The 17,028-nt window shown below is 39.1% G+C and overlaps 1 protein-coding gene across 8 annotated transcripts in view; it reads left to right on the top strand.

The window, feature by feature from the left end:
* Positions 1-414: 414 nt before the first annotated feature.
* Positions 415-17,028, top strand: part of ZNF800 (zinc finger protein 800) — a 52,872-nt gene continuing 36,258 nt past the window's right edge. For 2 of the 8 annotated variants that reach the window (XM_045495509.1, XM_045495511.1), the window contains exons 1-3: positions 415-1,876; positions 2,840-2,958; positions 8,037-8,132. In XM_045495509.1, coding sequence (XP_045351465.1) covers positions 2,898-2,958; positions 8,037-8,132 — 157 coding nt within the window. In that variant the 5' untranslated portion in view covers positions 415-1,876; positions 2,840-2,897. Of the gene's footprint in view, positions 2,363-2,608; positions 2,722-2,839; positions 2,959-8,036; positions 8,133-17,028 lie in introns of those variants that run through there. The other 6 variants (XM_045495506.1, XM_045495514.1, XM_045495507.1 and 3 more) reach the window with 5 other exon arrangements.

The raw sequence follows: 17,028 nt of genomic DNA, 5'->3' as shown, positions 1-17,028 counted from the left end.
TTATGGCAACTTAAATTGTATATTCATTTTTTTTTTCAACGTTTATTTTTTTTGGGACAGAGAGAGACAGAGCATGAACGGGGGAGGGGCAGAGAGAGAGGGAGACACAGAATCAGAAACAGGCTCCAGGCTCTGAGCCATCAGCCCAGAGCCTGACGCGGGGCTCGAACTCACGGACCGCGAGATCGTGACCTGGCTGAAGTCGGACGCTTAACCGACTGCGCCACCCAGGCGCCCCTTGTATATTCATTTTTTAACTTGTGCGAAGTGTGCTTATAAAAGTAGGAAAAGATCCTCTGAAAATGAAAATATTTCACCTTAAATTTTACCAAAGAACTCCAATGTTAAAAATTACTGTTCAGGTGTCACATTTTTTTCGATACGCCTAAGTATACTGGATACAATTAAATATTACACAAAATGATTTTTATTGGCTGCATAACAAACACCGTCACATGGACGTACCATAATTTCTTTTACATATAAGTTGTGGCATTACATTTTAGTTTGACGTTGTGTGATGCTTCTTGACAATGGCACAGAAAAAAAATGATCCAACATAACACTCATGTGGCTGGTGTGTAAATGTACAGTACCTGGAATTCCTTTAAAAAGGTGGATCGCTTTCCTTCCTTTTCCTGTCACCCCTATAATCAAGCTGCTACAATCGTTCAAGACCTATGCAGATGCTCCGTTCAGTATTTTTACAATAACAAGTTTATCAATTAATTACTGGACCGACCACAAACTTTCCTATGCATTTTGAAAACAGATTTCAGCCACAGTTTGCTCTTCCAAAATACACACTGAGCCTACCTACTGCTAAACTGCTCTTTCAGGACCCAGCAAACCGACAATTTCGGCGCGAGGAGCTAACAATGCGAATGGGCTTTTTTCTCCCTTAAAATTTCCCGACCGTCGGTGGACACGTATTTGCTTGGAGAACCAGAATTCCGTTCTGGGCGGTGAGGAGGCAGCCTCTCCTGCCCCAAGAGGCGGCCACACGGGTTTGCGGAATTTGACAGACGACCTCGATCTTCGGGGATTTTCCGAGCAGGACGCGGGCACCGAAGAGGAGGGAAAGTGCATACTGCCCATGTGACGCACCTTCGCCTTCAGGTCCCAGAAGCGCAGTGCCGCTGCAGTCCATGCCGATCCTCCACCACTAGTTTTCCTCCCAAAGACCTGATGAAAACCACGGAGTTCTGGGAGGCACGCTTCGAAAATTGTTGGTTTTTCTTTTTTTTTTTTTTTTTAAATCGGCTTTTACCATTTTATAAGTGTGCTGACAATCTTTTCGGAGTCACCACTACTTACGGCTCACCCATTTGCCAACCTTTCCCTACAGTTCATTCCCGTGCTTTTCCAACCCTCCCAGGTTTGGTTCCACTCAAAGGAGAAAAGCGAGAGCAACAGTTTGGTCGCCCATCATCAGCCCGTCCGTCTCCCGGGCACAAACGACCCGGGGCTTCGGCTCTCCGTCGGCCCGCAGGAGGACGCGCGTACGAGGGGCCGGCCCGGGACACCGGTCGCGGCCCGAGGGCCACCGGCCAAGGTTCCCTCGCCTGGCCCGGCCGCGGCGCGTAGCCTCCCCACAGGCCCGGGCGCCCGGCCGGGCGCATGCGCGCGGCGCTCCCGGGCGTGCCGGCCACACTCCCCCCACCCACTCGGAGAGCTTGTCACTTCCTGCCCTCGCCCCATCTCCGTCCGGGGTCAGTCAGTCGCTCCCTGTCGCTGCGGGAGTCTCTGCTTCCCCCTTCCTACCCGCTCCGCGGCGGTAGCTCAGGCTCTTCGGGGAGGGGGAGACGGAGAGAGAGAGAGAAACTGACTTAATAAAGTTTCCTGAAACAACAACTACTACCAAAAAAGGCCCAAGGTGGGGGGGACCCCCATTCTTCCCCGCCCTCTCCAAAAGCCTGAGGGACCGTTGCAGGTGGAACGGCGCTGGGGGGAGCCGGGCTCCGGCGGCAGCCGTTGCCCCGGCGAGGGGCGCCCAGGTCCTGCCCGCTGTGGTTCCGGCTCCTTCGGGGGCGGCTGCGGCTTCTGCGGGGCGGTTCCTCCTGTCAACTGCCTGCGCCCGCGCGCCACCCGCCCGCCCAGCTCCACAGCGCGGAGGGACGCCGTGAGCCGCCGCCTCCGTCGCCGTCGCCTCGGGCCGCGGAGGGACGTGGTGAGCTGTGGCGCTTCCGCGTCAGCGCCGGCGGGGACTCTTTGGGAGCGCGTCGGGCCCGAACCCCGGTTCCCTTCGCGTGGTCCGCCGAGGCTGCGCCAGGTGGGGCCCGAAGCCGCCTCCCACGCCAGGCTGTCCCCGCGGCTGCCCGGCCTGCCTTCCTTCCTTCCGCCGGCCCGCCCTAGGAGTTAAGTAAGTTGGGCGCACTTGGTTATGGGGACGGGGGCTCCGCCGGAGAGACCCCAACGCACGTGCGTGGCGGGAGAGCGCGGCGAGGGCCGGCCTCCGGCGGGAGTCGCACCTCGGCCGCCCCTGTCGCCGCGCCCGCCGCCCCGCGGGCCCCGGCGCCGGCCGTGCCCGCCGCGCTCCGCGCCTCCGTCTCCGCGCGCGCCCGCCCGGGCCGGCGAGGCCGCTGCCGCCCGCGCAGCCGGCCAGGCCCTCGCCTTGCGCTGCGCGCCCCGGGCTGCGTTTCCGGGTAGGGCGGTGAACCTGTGCGGGAGTTTGGGCTGGAGAAGCCTTCGTGCATGTTTCTTTTTCAGCTCTAGAGGAAGGTGCGGGTCCGTGGAGGGAAAACGGAGCGCGCGGGTGGAGGGAACGTATCTGGAAAATAGAACCAGAGCCCCCCCAGGAAGTTCAGGCTGAGTGACGGGTTTGTGCTTCTTTCAACAGCCAAGCCGCAATGAAGAGCTTCTTACAGTGAAAGGAAAGTAGGTCTCGCCCACTGAAAATGCCTTTAAGGGACAAATACTGTCAGACTGACCACCATCATCACGGATGCTGTGAACCAGGTATACTCCTTTCTTCTCCAGTTACTTTGCCCTCCGTCAGGGTCACTTTGCCTTATGTTTCCTTCCTGCCCAAGAAGTCATTGCTAAGGAAGCAGGCTATAATTTTCCTCAGCATAAAACTAGTTATGAAACTAAAAGCTTGTACAAACAAGAGGTTTCCCCTGCTTGATCCCTTAAAAAAAGTACTGCAAGTGTCACCTTAAATCTTTTCCACAAGATCAATCACTCAGTCCGTTTTCCTGCTTTCAAGGCAGCCTGCAGTTAGTAGTATACCCCCTTGCCCTTTGAATGTTTCAAACTGAAGAGAAAGGAGAAAATAGGTAATAGAATGCTAGCATTTGTCTTCGTGAAAGTGGATTCATTTAAACTTTTGAAAGTTAAAGTTTCTCATGCGTTTTTATCAGGGAATGGCGGTTAGAGCCAAAAAATGAGTTTCGTTTGGGCTAAAAAGTTTGTTAAACTCAACTTGTTGGAAGAATCCGCTTTTTGCTCACTGCAGCCTTTAAAAATTTTTTTGGACAGAACACAGTGTATGGCAGAATAAAAAAGGCTGATTTTTTTAGGTAGAATACATAAGTGTTTTTACTTAAGGATCCATAAGGATAGTGTACTCAGTGGAACTGTTTTTAGTTGGATTTATGGAATGAAAAAGTTCCTTTTTTGAGTCTCATGAAGAATATTAGAAAACTTTGATAAATGGAGCATATAAACTGTTAAGTTTTTCTAGTTATTAGAAGTTTGATGTGTTTTGTCACAAACATATAGAGGTACAACTTACAAGGGAATCATTGAATACATATGTGACCAGACCAGACAGAGGCTATTCTAGTTTAAAGGCAGGTGTTTATCATTATTTTTGACCTAAAAGGTATTAGAACTTTTTACACTTGTGCTTGTTTTTTGTTGGAGTATTTTAACGGCTCCAGTGTACTTGGTCCTATATCACAGTAGACTTCATTTCAAGTAGTGAACTTTTTTGACTAATGGGAAAAAAAATGGTAGTGGTAAAGAGGAAGAACTCCTATTTTCAGAAAACTTTGGTACACATGAGAATAAAATTTGCTGTGACCCATCCCCCCCACTGGCTTGCTGGAAATCAGTAATAACTTACTTCTGCTAATAAAATAGTCCCAGGATGGGACCCAGTTTCTGTTCAACTGTCCCTGACCTATGTAATTTTCGGCACCCCTCCATACTGCATATTTTGTGTGTCATTTATGTTTTACTAAATATTGGAGTTTGCTAGTTTTGAAGTAGAAGGCTGTGAATGCCTTTTATAATTGTGTTCTACTGACCTTTTATTCTAGTTTTGGTGTTTTTTTTGTTTTTGTTTTTTGTGTTTTTTTTTTTTTTAAACATTTCAAGTCATTTAAGTTGAATTAGTTAATGAAATCATTTTGTTAAAGCTTCTTATTTAGGAAGAAGTTTATGTGTTCATTTTGTTTCTTTATTTCTTTGACAAGTTATTATTGAGCACCTGTTAGGTGCTAGGTACTGTCCAAGGCAATGGGGATGTAAGTGGCGAACAAAACAGATAAGGTCATCCCCTTATAGAACTTTTGAGTGGGAGGAGATGGATATAAAGTAAATAAGATAATTTGTGGCTGTACCTTATTTAGTGTATTCTGATAATTAAAGTTTCCTAGAGACTTCAGTGTCTTTTTAAAGATGTTTTTCACAGTTGAACTTTTTAATATGTATTGGAACCTCTTTGCTTTTTCTCCCTCATTAACAAATCATCTAAGTTGCATTAATTTTAAAAGTTAAACTTTCTTCTATGAGAAACTTTTTCAGTGACCAGGTCAAAAGTAGTTAGTGTCTCTTTGCTTTCTTAGCTAGAATTAAACACTTTCCAAAGGCTACTGTGGTGGAAAGCTAAAAGTTTGTTAACCTGTAGAGTAGTTAATTGTCATTATTTCAGAGGAAGTTATGTGCTGAGTGGGAGGATATTTCCAGTACCAAGAGGAATATGTTATGATGTGATAGTTTTTGAAAGAAGATGCCTTCAGTTGGAGGGAAGAAGATAATATGGTGTTTGAGAAATTCTTCTAATGGCCAATTACCAGAGGTCTATTCTCTTGAATTATGAATGGGGGGTGGGGGGGTGGGGGTGGGGGAGGGTTCCTGGATGAGAGCACTGTGTTCCTGAGGAGGCCTTGAGAGGATGGTCAATTCGTAGTGAAGGGTGGTGTTATAAGCCTGTCAGTGTATGTGAAGTACTTTTTTAGTTATGTTTTAAGAATGTTCCTGACAGAAATTTTCAAACATTCAGAAGTAGAGAGAATGGTATAAGGAACCTGATATAACCGACACACAACTCCCATCAGTTATTAATACATGGACAATATCTTTTCGTCATGTATTCTCCCCTTCTCTGCAGTTCCCTTCTCCACCCTCCAGCTACTTCCCTGTGCTCTATTGTTTGTAAGTAAATGCCAGACGAAAGATCTTTTAAAGCACTCGTTTTAAGCTAGGAGAGACTGTTGCAAAAGTAGGTATTTGATTCTGGGAAATGTGTTCTTGGAAGGATGTAAAGACAGATGTTAACTTCTGAGTGTTTGGGTGTTTTGATTTGAGGGTGATGATGGTTTTTTTCCTAATGGTCATGTAAACTGATCTTGGGAGGGATGATGGGATATATGAAAGGAAACTTTTATAAAGTACTAATATATAAACTTTTTTAGGGTTGAGAGTGTATTTTCAAGTGAAGAAGTTTTTTGTTTGTTTTGTTTTGTTTTTTTACAATGGGAACTACACAGATCTGTATATTAAGTGGATGTATCTGGATAAGTAAGCTAACCCTGGGGTTCTTACACACATGTTGATGTGTCTCGTGGTAGCAGTGTTCTGAAGGTGATTAGGTAACAAAATTTTGCTCTGGCTTTGAAATCAGATGTTGTCATGTGGAAGTGGAAGATGATGTATTATAGAAAGTTTTCTGGAGCATTTTTAAATGAGGAAAGGGGACTCTCAGGACGAGTTATCATTTTTTCCCCTTATCCCTTCCTTATTCATTACTGTTTTTTTATTGTCCCTTTCTAGATTTCTTGTCACTTATAGAGCCAAGCCTTGATGCTTTTGATTCTTTACAACTATAAAATTTTTACCCTCTTTTTGTAGTTAACTACTATTTTTTTGTAAACTTTTGTCACATGTTATAATGTACAAATAGTGAAAAGAGATCCATCTAATCCCAATAAATGGTATCATCGATTTATTTACAAACTTCTGCTATTGTATCTTTAAGGGGTTGAATTCTCCTTCTCTTAGATTTTGGAGACAATTTTTCAGTTTTTTGTGTCAGAAAGCAGTTGATTTGTACATGATGATGTTGGTCGTGGTGGTGGTGATAGAACATTTATTGAGCACTTACTATAACATAGGCTTTGTTTTAACCAGTTAACTAGTTTACTTGCATTAACTCATTTAATCCTCATACAACCCTGTGATTTGGGTACTTTTATTATCCCCATTTTAGAGATGAAAAAGAGATCAGAGAGTTTAATTTGCTTTAGTCGTATCTAATAAATGTCAGAAAAAAAAATTTGGTGCAGTAAGTCCAAGTCTAGAGTTGGACTACCAATTGGTAGAACACTACCAGTATCAGTGTTCTCAGAGTGAATTGTGGGTGATTCATTTAAAATACTCCTAGAGTATCTCTTAAAATTGGGAAAGTGTACTTAATAAAATCACTTAGTCCTGAGACATAGTCCCTCCCGTTTGGTGACCACTGAGCACCAGACTTGAAGACTTAAAGAGAATCTAAGGCTGTGTGTATATACTGAGCACAGCAAGCTTTAGCCCCCTTATCAGAAAGCTAAATGCTGTCCAAGACCAGGTCCTGAAGCAGTAGCAGCACACATCATTGTTTTCCCTCTTAATTTTCCCACAGACTGGACGATCCTGGGTTTAAGATGGTAATAGTTGAGTAGAACATTATAACATATTGAAAAAAGAGTTAATTAAAGTGGCTGGTTTTTTGTACCACAATCATGTCTTTATTTGGTATCTGATGGGAAAACTCAGTTTTCCTTCGCAGTTACTTTTTATCATAATCTAATTTATTACATAATTACACTGTGAACCTGAGAATTTTGGAAGAGACCTTTGTATATGAAAATGAAAAAATTTATTTTTAAAGTGGAAATATTATTTTTATTCATTATAGAAATGTGTTTTTTCTAGCATGCACTCTTCTAAAAGCCCAGGCAGGCTCTGAAGCACTAGTGAAGTATGAGGTAGAAAGTGAAAATCTCCCCTGTAAAACCCGCCGACAGAACCCTTGTTTTGTTGGTATCCCACCAGACTTTTTGTGTTTATATTAATGTCTGTACATACACACATGTACATTAAACTTCTTTCTGTATTTATTGAAATACACATTAATATGAGTGAGATCATATTCCACAACCTGTTTTTGTTGCTTAATCTATTACTGACGTTCTTTGTTGTTAGTATATGTAGATCTAGCTCATGCTTTCTAACAGCCATGAAGGATTCCATTGTAGGGATATTTCATAGTTTATTTAGTCTGGTTCCTGTTGAAAGACTTTTAAATTTGAATTTTTTTCTGAATTATTTACAGCGCTACAGAGTGCTGCAGTGAACATTTTTGAACATCTATCATTGTGCACTTCACTAGTTCTTTCCTTAGGCAGTGGTTTTTGAGTTTTGCTCTCATAATTGCCTGTACATTTGTACTAGATTGTCCAGAGGGTTTTGGAATGGTTTATGAGATGTGGCTAGGCCATGATTGCCCTAGAATTTTGGTTAAATACAGTAGTTCTTCTTCAAGGGGAATAAAAAGGCAGACATGACAAATAGGTACTAAGTAATACCAAAATAGTAAATCTTTGTGTTTGAAGCCTTATGTAGCTTTAATTTAGCCTTGAATTGAGGGTAATTTTATTTTTTTGCATTATTTCATTTTGCCTTACAAAGATGCTGGTGAAATATATACAAACAAGTGTGATTATCGTTAACATGATTGTAGCAAACCATTGTTTTACTTTAATAGTAAATGATTTAAATAACCCTTTTTTTGTGGGGATTGGGGTGGGTGTTTGTCTTCCATGTAGTTTATATCCTGGAACCTGGAGATGCTCCTTTGTTACAGCAACCACTACAGACATCCAAATCTGGTATTCAGCAAATAATTGAGTGCTTTCGATCAGGTATGAATGTTTTAGGATGTATTTTTCAATCTTCACATCGTAGTTAAAAACTACCTAGAAATCCTTAGAATTAATTTTTTTTAAATATTAAAATGTATACATTGGTTTTATAGAATACTTTTAATTGCCATATTTTAAAAAAGTGGATGAATATTGACTTGATCTAGATTCTTTTTCAGTACTATGTATTATGTATTAATATGGAAATAAGCTTGTTTATTATAAAGAAATACATGTGGTATTTTTATTGGTAAAGTGCCTCTTAATGATTTATTTTTATTTTTTGGCATATTCTTTATAAACTCTCAAAGGTGAATTCTACTGGGTCTTTAAAAGCATTGGCAGAGTAGACTTTATTCACAGCGTCTGAGATGTCACTTATCTTAGATTAATTACTTTATCATCACTCTTTATGTGACTCCTCTTCTTTGGCCTAACCCTGGAGTTTCAATATCTTAAATAGAGCACAAGATAGGAAAAATACTCCAGCCCTGGGATCTTCGGATGCAAGTGTTTAGCTTTTCTTTCTATTAGATTATTATAGTAATTGCATGTATAATAAGGGTACTTGTGCAGGTGCAATCCAATGCTTTAAAATAGTTGTTGCTTACTACATATACATAATTGAGAACTGTCAGAACTGTGTTATCAGTAAGATCTTAGGTTGCTCTGATTCTTATAATCCACTTATCCACCTTTTGTAGATTTGGCTTCTTTGACGTCGTAGACTGTTGAGTTAGATATAAATAAGCAGACACACATGATTGATGGGACACCTAACCGATGGAAACTTAGAAGATTAGAATATCTTTTGTTATTATTCTAAAGCTTACTATTTTAATGAAAAATTTCTAAGATTCAAAGGAAAAGATAATTTATATGTAATAACTTGTTTTGTGTTAATAAATTCTTTGAGGTGCTTGTTTTTAAGTCATTGTAAAGAGAAGTGGCATCTATTTGTTTTATTTTAGGATCTAAGAAATAGATTGTTCCTTAATCTAAAATAAAAAAGGTTTTCTGACTTTATAATATCTATTTCTTGGACTTTTCATCTATAGTCCTCATGGCATTGCTTTTATTTATATTTAATTTAGTTAAGTATTGAGTGTATACACATGCCTTGCTCATGTTGGATGGTGGTAAACCTATTTAGGTTTACCTAAATAGGTGGTAAACCTACTTAAAGATGTTTTTTGGTTTTTTTTTTTACTTTTGATAGTTGCCCTTCATTAACAGAAGTAACTGATGAGTCAGATTTTCCTTTAGTAAAGACAACTACAATTTTACTTATTAGGAGCCGTATTTATAATATATTTCTGGCGTAACAGGAGAATGGTTAGTTTTTGTAGTATCAGAGTTTTTGTTAGCTACTTTTAATAGAGAAATAATTCTTTTGCACTTTCTCCTGGAAATGAAGATAATAGCTTTTCCCATTTAGTTATATTCTTTGCTGTAGGTTTTTCAAATCCAGAATTTACAGAGAAAGACAAATCCCATATGATTTCACTAATATGTGGAATTAAAGAAACAAAACAGATGAACTGTGGGGGGCCGGGGAAGAGAAGAGAGGGAAACAAACCACAAGAGGTTCTTAATGGTAGAGAACAAACTGAGGGTCGATGAAAGGAGGTGAGTAGGAGGTTGGCTAGATGGGTGATGGGTACTAAGGAGGGCACTTGTGATGAGTGCTGGGTATTGAATTCAAGTGATGAATCACTGAATTCTACTCCTGAAACCAATATTGCACTCTATGTTACGTAAATAAAATTTGAATAAAATTTAAAAATCCAGAATTTGAAATTAATAAGGTTATTTTTTACTACTTCAATTTATCATAGTCTTATTTGATTAAGTAAGAATTGGTTCATTCATAAATGCTTTGTCTTGTAAAATATCCCTTTCCAAGAAGATCCTGTTTAGAATCTGTGTTTAACTGTGGAAGGTAAATATTTAAAAATGAAATTGTTTTCTTTTGCACTGTGGTCATATCTGTTTTCTGTGTTTGCTATTTCTTTACAATCAGAGCTAAAGAAAAGGGTCCGTGAAATGGGTAACATGTTTTTTTTTAAATGTCCCCAGCAGATTTGCCTTCTGAGTTATGTTTTATTTAGGCAAATTTTGAAAGTACTATAAATTTAAGGTACCCGCTAATTTATATTAGAAGTGATTTAGAAATATGCTTAGCGATACAAAGAAATTAACTCTGTATTTAAAAAAAGAGATTTTTTTTTACTTCGTTAACATGTCTCAGTACTAAGCAATTTTAATTTCCTCAAGATTGTAATCTCTCACATATCCGTGTAATCTAAAATCTACTAAGATAGCTCTTTAGCACTGAAGTATCCAGGTCCTGGCTGACCGAAACTTGGGGTGGATAGAATGGAAGCTTGGCCCGCATGACTTAGGGGCCAAGATCCATTCTCACCCTGTAAGTTTCTCCTGGTTCCATTCTACTCCCAACCACACCTTCAGTGACTCATTTCTTTCTAGGCTCTTTCCTTTACAGCTGGGTCACACACATTGCATTTAAAGAACCATCTGAAGTCCATGCTTTTGCTCTTGTTAACCTATAGAAACTAAATCAGGTTGGGTATTAGTAATGTCTTAGGATATCTAGCTTAATCTTTAAGCTCAGTTAGTTGTCTTCAGCTACTGTATCATCTCTAAGTGACTCACCTTCTTCAGCCTACACTGGACTGTCTATGATCTGATATGAATTCCTGCCCAAGCTGGAAGTTCATAAAAGGCTGAGGAAGGAGTTCTCTCATTTTTCAAGTCCACAGCCCCCTGTGTGCTATACTGACTGCTTGATCAGGTTTGACTTGTTCTCTTTGCCTCACACTTCAGTTTTTGCTTTGGACTGTTTTGCTGGCTTTAAGTTATCCTTCTTGACCTCTAATATCTCTTTATTTCTGGCTGCTTCACTTGTAAATTAATTTGAGTAGATTTTTTTTTTTGGAATTAAGTAATATTCCTATATTGGAATAAATAATGTTACTGGATTAAGTCATAAATGCCTGTGGTTTAAAAAAATAATGAAGTACAAAAGGATATAAAAAATATAAAAATGAGTCTCTTTGCTCAGGCAACCACTGCTACATGGTTTGTGTGTTTTCTTCCAAGGCTGTCTATACATATAGCCCTCATTTTCCCCCCCGGTATGAGTAATAGCTGACTCTGCACCCTGTTATGCATTTTTGCTTTAACAGTACATTTCACTGTTGTTTGACATCTGTTCGTAGAGAGATGCCTTATTATTTTAGGCTGCCTATTTTGCTCCAGACTATAGATTTTCTACTCTGAAATCCCTAATGGTTGGGTGACTTTGAGACATACTGTTTGCTCTGAATCCTTGGCTTCTGGTACTGCCTTGACTGGGCCCTGCCTTTTGCCTGAGTGCTGCCTTAGCTGTGTTGGTTCTTCTAGGATCAATCTGTGTGACTTGGCATCCTCAAATTTCCTCCTTTCTATTAACACTTTTAGCTTCCTTCCTTCCTGATCTCTCTCCCCAAACGGAAGCAGAATTTTAAGTAACAGCAACAACAACAAAAAGATGTACTTGCATGAGACGTTTATTAAAATTGATTTAATTGAGCTTAATAGTCTTTTTTAGTCTCTCAGCCTTCTGCTAGAGGCAAAGGAGCTATTGAATATCCTAAGGGTAGAAACAGAAAAATGGAGAGAAAAGAGAATGATAATTATTTAGTTTGGTATTCAAAACTGGTCTTTAATATGAAGTTGATACCTTTTTTTGAATCCTTGTAATATATAATATTGAAAAAAGAGGTAATATATAATATCGTAGAAAAAAGATTCTGCCTATAGAATACAGTACTGTGCAAGGAAGGGCATCTTTTCTGAATCTTAGGGAGGAGTAAAATTGTGGTGAAAAATGAGAATTAGCTTTTGTGATATTTGCTATTGCCATTATCATCTTAAGTTTAGGTTTGGTCATTTAACTTCTTAGAAGAGTTTGTTTTGTTTTGTTTTTGTACTATTTAAAGCAACATTATTTGTATTTAGTGTAAGCTGTGACTGGATGGTGATGCCTCCCTCAGTCCTGACTCTGCAAACAAAAACTTAGCTTGCAAGTATGATTTATCATAGATACATAAGAGAGTGCCATGGATTTTGTTTTTGTTTTTTGGTTGTTACATAACAACTGTAGGAAATTTAAAATCAGACTAGATATTTTTTTGGATAAATAAGAAAGGTGTAGATTTATTTGTTTGATTTGTTGTTCTTACATTCTTCTTCAAAGCATATCATCTGGGGCTGTGTTCCTAGGAGAGCAGTCATTTATATTAGTTTGGAAATTTCTTAAGGGCACAGATCAGATCCTTCACTTCTGTGTTTCCAGTGAATAGCATTGTGACCTAATATTTAATAGGTGTTCAGTAAATGTTTGTTATACTAAACTAAAAGATTCACCAAGTAGGCACTAGAATAATTTTATTCTACTTATGAATTTACTGTAGTGTATGGCAGTGTTCCATAATTAACCTAGTAATTTTTTTTTAACCAGCTGGTTTTAAGATAATAATTAAAATTTTCTTAAGTTTTCCCTGTTTTTTACCTTCGAGAACTTTTGTTAAGAGAAGATCAGCTAGAAATTTCCTTTGTATACCGGCCTTGAAAATCAGTTTTGACACAAATTATGGATTTGCTTGCAGTGTTGAGAGATGATACTGTGTTTAAACAGTCATGCTAAAAAAGATTGAGCTCATGTGTGGATCATCAATAAAGCAAACAGTATACCACTTAAAAATAATTATTGCTACAATTTAGGGACGCCTGGTGGCTCAGTTGGTTGAGTGTCCAGCTCTTGATTTTGGCTCAGCTCATGATCTCACAGATTGTGCCCCGCATCAGGCTCTGCACTGACAGTGCCCAGCCTGCTTGGGATTCTCTCTGTCCCCCCCTCTCTCTCTCCTCCTCCACGTGCGTGCATATGCACACATGCTCTCTCTCACAAAATAAATACATAAACATTTAAAAATCCATTATTGCCACAATTTAGAATGGTCATTGACCAACATATTCATATATTAAGAAAAAAATGAAAGCTTATCTTTCTAGCACAGAAGAGTTATAATTATTATCACATCATGTAAGGTGAGTGCAATCTACCCTACTGTAAAACTGAATACTGATTTCTTTTGAAAAAATCTTGTAAACATTTTTCTCAGTACACACAGAATATTTGACATTAAGGAATAGCACATGACTAAATCCTTGATGAGGTTTAAGTAATTTTTATGAGCACCTATTATGAGAATCTGAAATATTCACTAATTAGCTAATTTCTAGGCATCAAAAACTTACCCTTTGGAGGGCTGGTTTTTTGGAAGGATACTGATTAATGATCTATGTAAGCAGTAAATAGTGCATCCTACGATAGTTTTAAAACCTGAGGCAAGAAAAAGTTATTAATATCGGAAAAGGAATAATGAGGAGTAAGATACCCTGGCTCTTTCTGAATCAAGAGCTGTGGAAGAACTTTATGTTGCTGTTTAGATGACCATGTCTGTTGTTGTCTCAGGTGGTAGAAAGTTTTAGCTATTGACAGAGGCAGAGTTGATTGGCTGTGCCTAATTGTTAGTGAGCAAAGCAATAAGAAAATAGTAGCTGATTAGACCATTATGACCGCATGGGAAAAACAACAAAACCTTAAATGGCAACTGCTAACTTAGGGAAAAACTTCTGTTGTCTGTATTTATGGAATGGATGACCTCTTATTTTTCTCATTTGTAAAATGTAGAAGTAGAATTAGAAACTCTTTGAGGTCTAGGGGCGCCTGGGTGGCTCAGTCAGTTGAGTGTCTGACTTTGGCTCAGGTCATGACCTCACGTTCATGGTGAAGTTCAAGCCCTACGGGTTCTGTGCCTACAGCTCAGAGCCTGGAGCCTGCTTTGGATTCCTTGTCTGCCTCTCTCTCTGCTCCTCCCCTGCTCATGCTCTGTCTCTCAAAAAATAAAATGAAACATTAAAAAAAAAATCTTTGAAGTCTCTTGACTTCCCAGTCAACTTTACAATAGGCTAAAAGAAAGTTTAATTTATAGAGAAGGTTTTCTTTAACATAGAGTTCTCCAATATGTCATTTGACAAACATCAGTCAGGCATGGTTCTGAGGGCTGGGAATACAGTGGGAAGAATAAAGATACCTTCTCTTTCCTCTTTGAGCTTCCACTTCAATGGGAGTACAGAAAAGTAATTACAAGATAGTGGAATAATATAGTATAGATGTACAGTGTGCTATGGGAGTAGGGGTGAAGAATTCTTAAAAAAACAGGAGCCATCAGAAGGCTTCCTGGAGGAAACAACTAACTTGGAATTTGAAGGATTGCTGGAAGTGAGCCAGACTAGGGAAATGGAAGATTGTTATAGACAGAGAGAAAAACCTAGGTGAAGGCCTGAAAAGTGAGAGAGCGAGAAATTGGTGAACCTGTGGCTCTGAAAGAAATTTGATGTACCTGGATCAACACGACATGCTTGTGTCTGTGCATGTGCATGTTGATGTGTGTGTGCATGTATGTGTGTAGGTAGGGTGGGGTGGGGTGGGGGGAGCATTTGTGAATGAGTATTAAGATTGATTCGTTCAGGTTAGAGCTAGAGACTTGTTTTAGGGGGATGTTTATTGGGAACAGATATACACTCTACTGAATATAACTAGCTCTATAACTAGGACTAAATAAGAATCTATACATAGGTATAGACTTTTTTATGGTTGAGAGAATCTTACAGACAAAGTGAGAGCTCTGATTTAAGGATGCAGTCTTATATTTTTAGCAGTAACTTTTTTATGTATAACCTCATACTTTCTATTTAAATCTTCAACTGAATTCTTAACGTTAAACCTAGTTCAGGTTATTTTTGCATTGCTCTTCAATCTTTTTTGACTATCTTTAAAGGCAGAATTGAATCTTTAGTATGGGTCTAGCAGGTAATTTAATTTAGAATTGAAGTGTGCAAAAACTTTCTATGTTTTCTTTTTACTTTACTACACTTAACCGTTCTTGGGAATTATAGGTAGATCAAGTAGAGAGGTTTATCTAAAATATTTTTATCATTAGTCTGCCTCTCATAGTTTGTCCCTTAGGAGATTGTGAACTAAATATGTTAGCAGTCTATTGTCAATATATTTTGTAATGTGAAGTGGATAAAGTGTGTGTGTGTGTGTGTGTGTGAGTTTACTTTTATATAAAGAATATACTCAAGCTGTCCTCTGAATCTTTTTAAATTTGTGTTTTCTGATTTTGTGGTAATATGGTTTAGTGCAGTAAACATTGATTTGAATTTGAGAAATGGTGGAAATAATTTCATTATATATATATATATTTTTCCAGTAGAAACCCAGATGTGTAATTTAATTTTTCTGGGATTTAGGTTCATGTTTTCTTTCATGATTCTGTAAAATACGTTTGGTTTGGTTTGTTCATTTTACAAGGTGGATAGTAAAGTGTGTTTGCTCTTTAGTAGTCCCAGAGCTTAACAGAGTGTCAAGTGCTTGCTGAGTGATAGAACACTTTGCACCTAGATAGTCTTAAAGTTGTTTTTCTTTTTTTTTTTAATTTTTATTTTTTTTTATAACGTTTATTTATTTTTGAGACAGAGAGAGACAGAGCATGAACGGGGGAGGGGCAGAGAGAGGGAGACACAGAATCGGAAGCAGGCTCCAGGCTCTGAGCCATCAGCCCAGAGCCCGACGTGGGGCTCGAACTCACGGACCGCGAGATCGTGACCTGAGCCGAAGTCGGACGCTTAACCGACTGAGCCACCCAGGCGCCCCTTAAAGTTGTTTTTCAAGACACTTTTGTTTTTTCCTCTTTAGTTTAAGTCAATATCATTATCATCTTTTTTATTTGAGGAAATTAAAGGCTAATTAATTAGTAATGCACTGCAGATCAATTTTGTCAATTTACCTGTGGCAAAATCTTGTAGGAAATAATGACAAAAGATCTTCTGTTTGTGTTTTATTCCTGGCGGATATTTTTACTTTAAAGATTAGATGCTTATTGCCATTTATTTTTTTTTCTTGCCTTTTGACCTTCTGTCATAATGCTTAGGTTCCCTAGATCTGTGGCATTTCTTCAACTTATCTTTATTGAGCATTGTGAGAGCTGAACACTTTAGTTGTAAATAAGACAGGTTTGGTTTTGGCTGCTTTGGTGTTTATAATCTAGTGGGGAAGACAGGCTTTAAGTTAGTTTAAAGTGTAGAACTATCAGTATTTAATTAATTGTACTTGAAGTGAGTTTTTGAGGGAGAAAGAATTTGAATAAATGTATAGTGGTCTCAAGAGGCCTAAGCAAAATTCATGTTATGGATAAGGATTCTGTACTCTCACACTCAATGGCCAGAATTCCATATTGGCCTAGAACCTGAAGTAATTTGAGTTTTAAAAAAGTCACAGGCAGTCTTGGGACACAGTTCTGACTTTCTTTAAGGAATCAGGGGAAAATGTATTACAGAACTCCATCTTCATTTCACTGCAGAAGAGAGCTGTAGGAACCAGCCAGATACTTTGGCAGGGAGTAAAGGGGTAGGGGAGGAAGGGGCATGTTTAATTCTTCTTTCCCATTCCAGATCTATTGAATCAGAATCTCTGGAGGTGGGTCATGTACATCTTTATTCCCAGGTCATTGTGATGATCAACCAGATGTTGGAGTGACTGTTGGAATATCCTAAGAATTGATTGGCTGCTGAATTAGAAAAAGAATATCAGTTTTAGCTGTCATAATATTCAAATGATGATGCAATTTTGCTTAAAATTTAGTTTATAACTTAGTTCCGAATACACTATGGTGTATTGGCAATGTCTGTATTTTATTTTCAAAGAGTAATTGCACTTTGGATTGTCAACAGTGGTTGCCCAGTTAAAAGTGCGTGTTAAAGT

This window comes from Leopardus geoffroyi, chromosome A2, assembly GCF_018350155.1.
Source record: "Leopardus geoffroyi isolate Oge1 chromosome A2, O.geoffroyi_Oge1_pat1.0, whole genome shotgun sequence".
In the NCBI taxonomy this organism is placed as follows: domain Eukaryota; kingdom Metazoa; phylum Chordata; class Mammalia; order Carnivora; family Felidae; genus Leopardus; species Leopardus geoffroyi.
The sequence above is the reverse complement of the archived record's forward strand: the minus strand, read 5'-3'. Positions and strand labels throughout refer to the sequence as shown.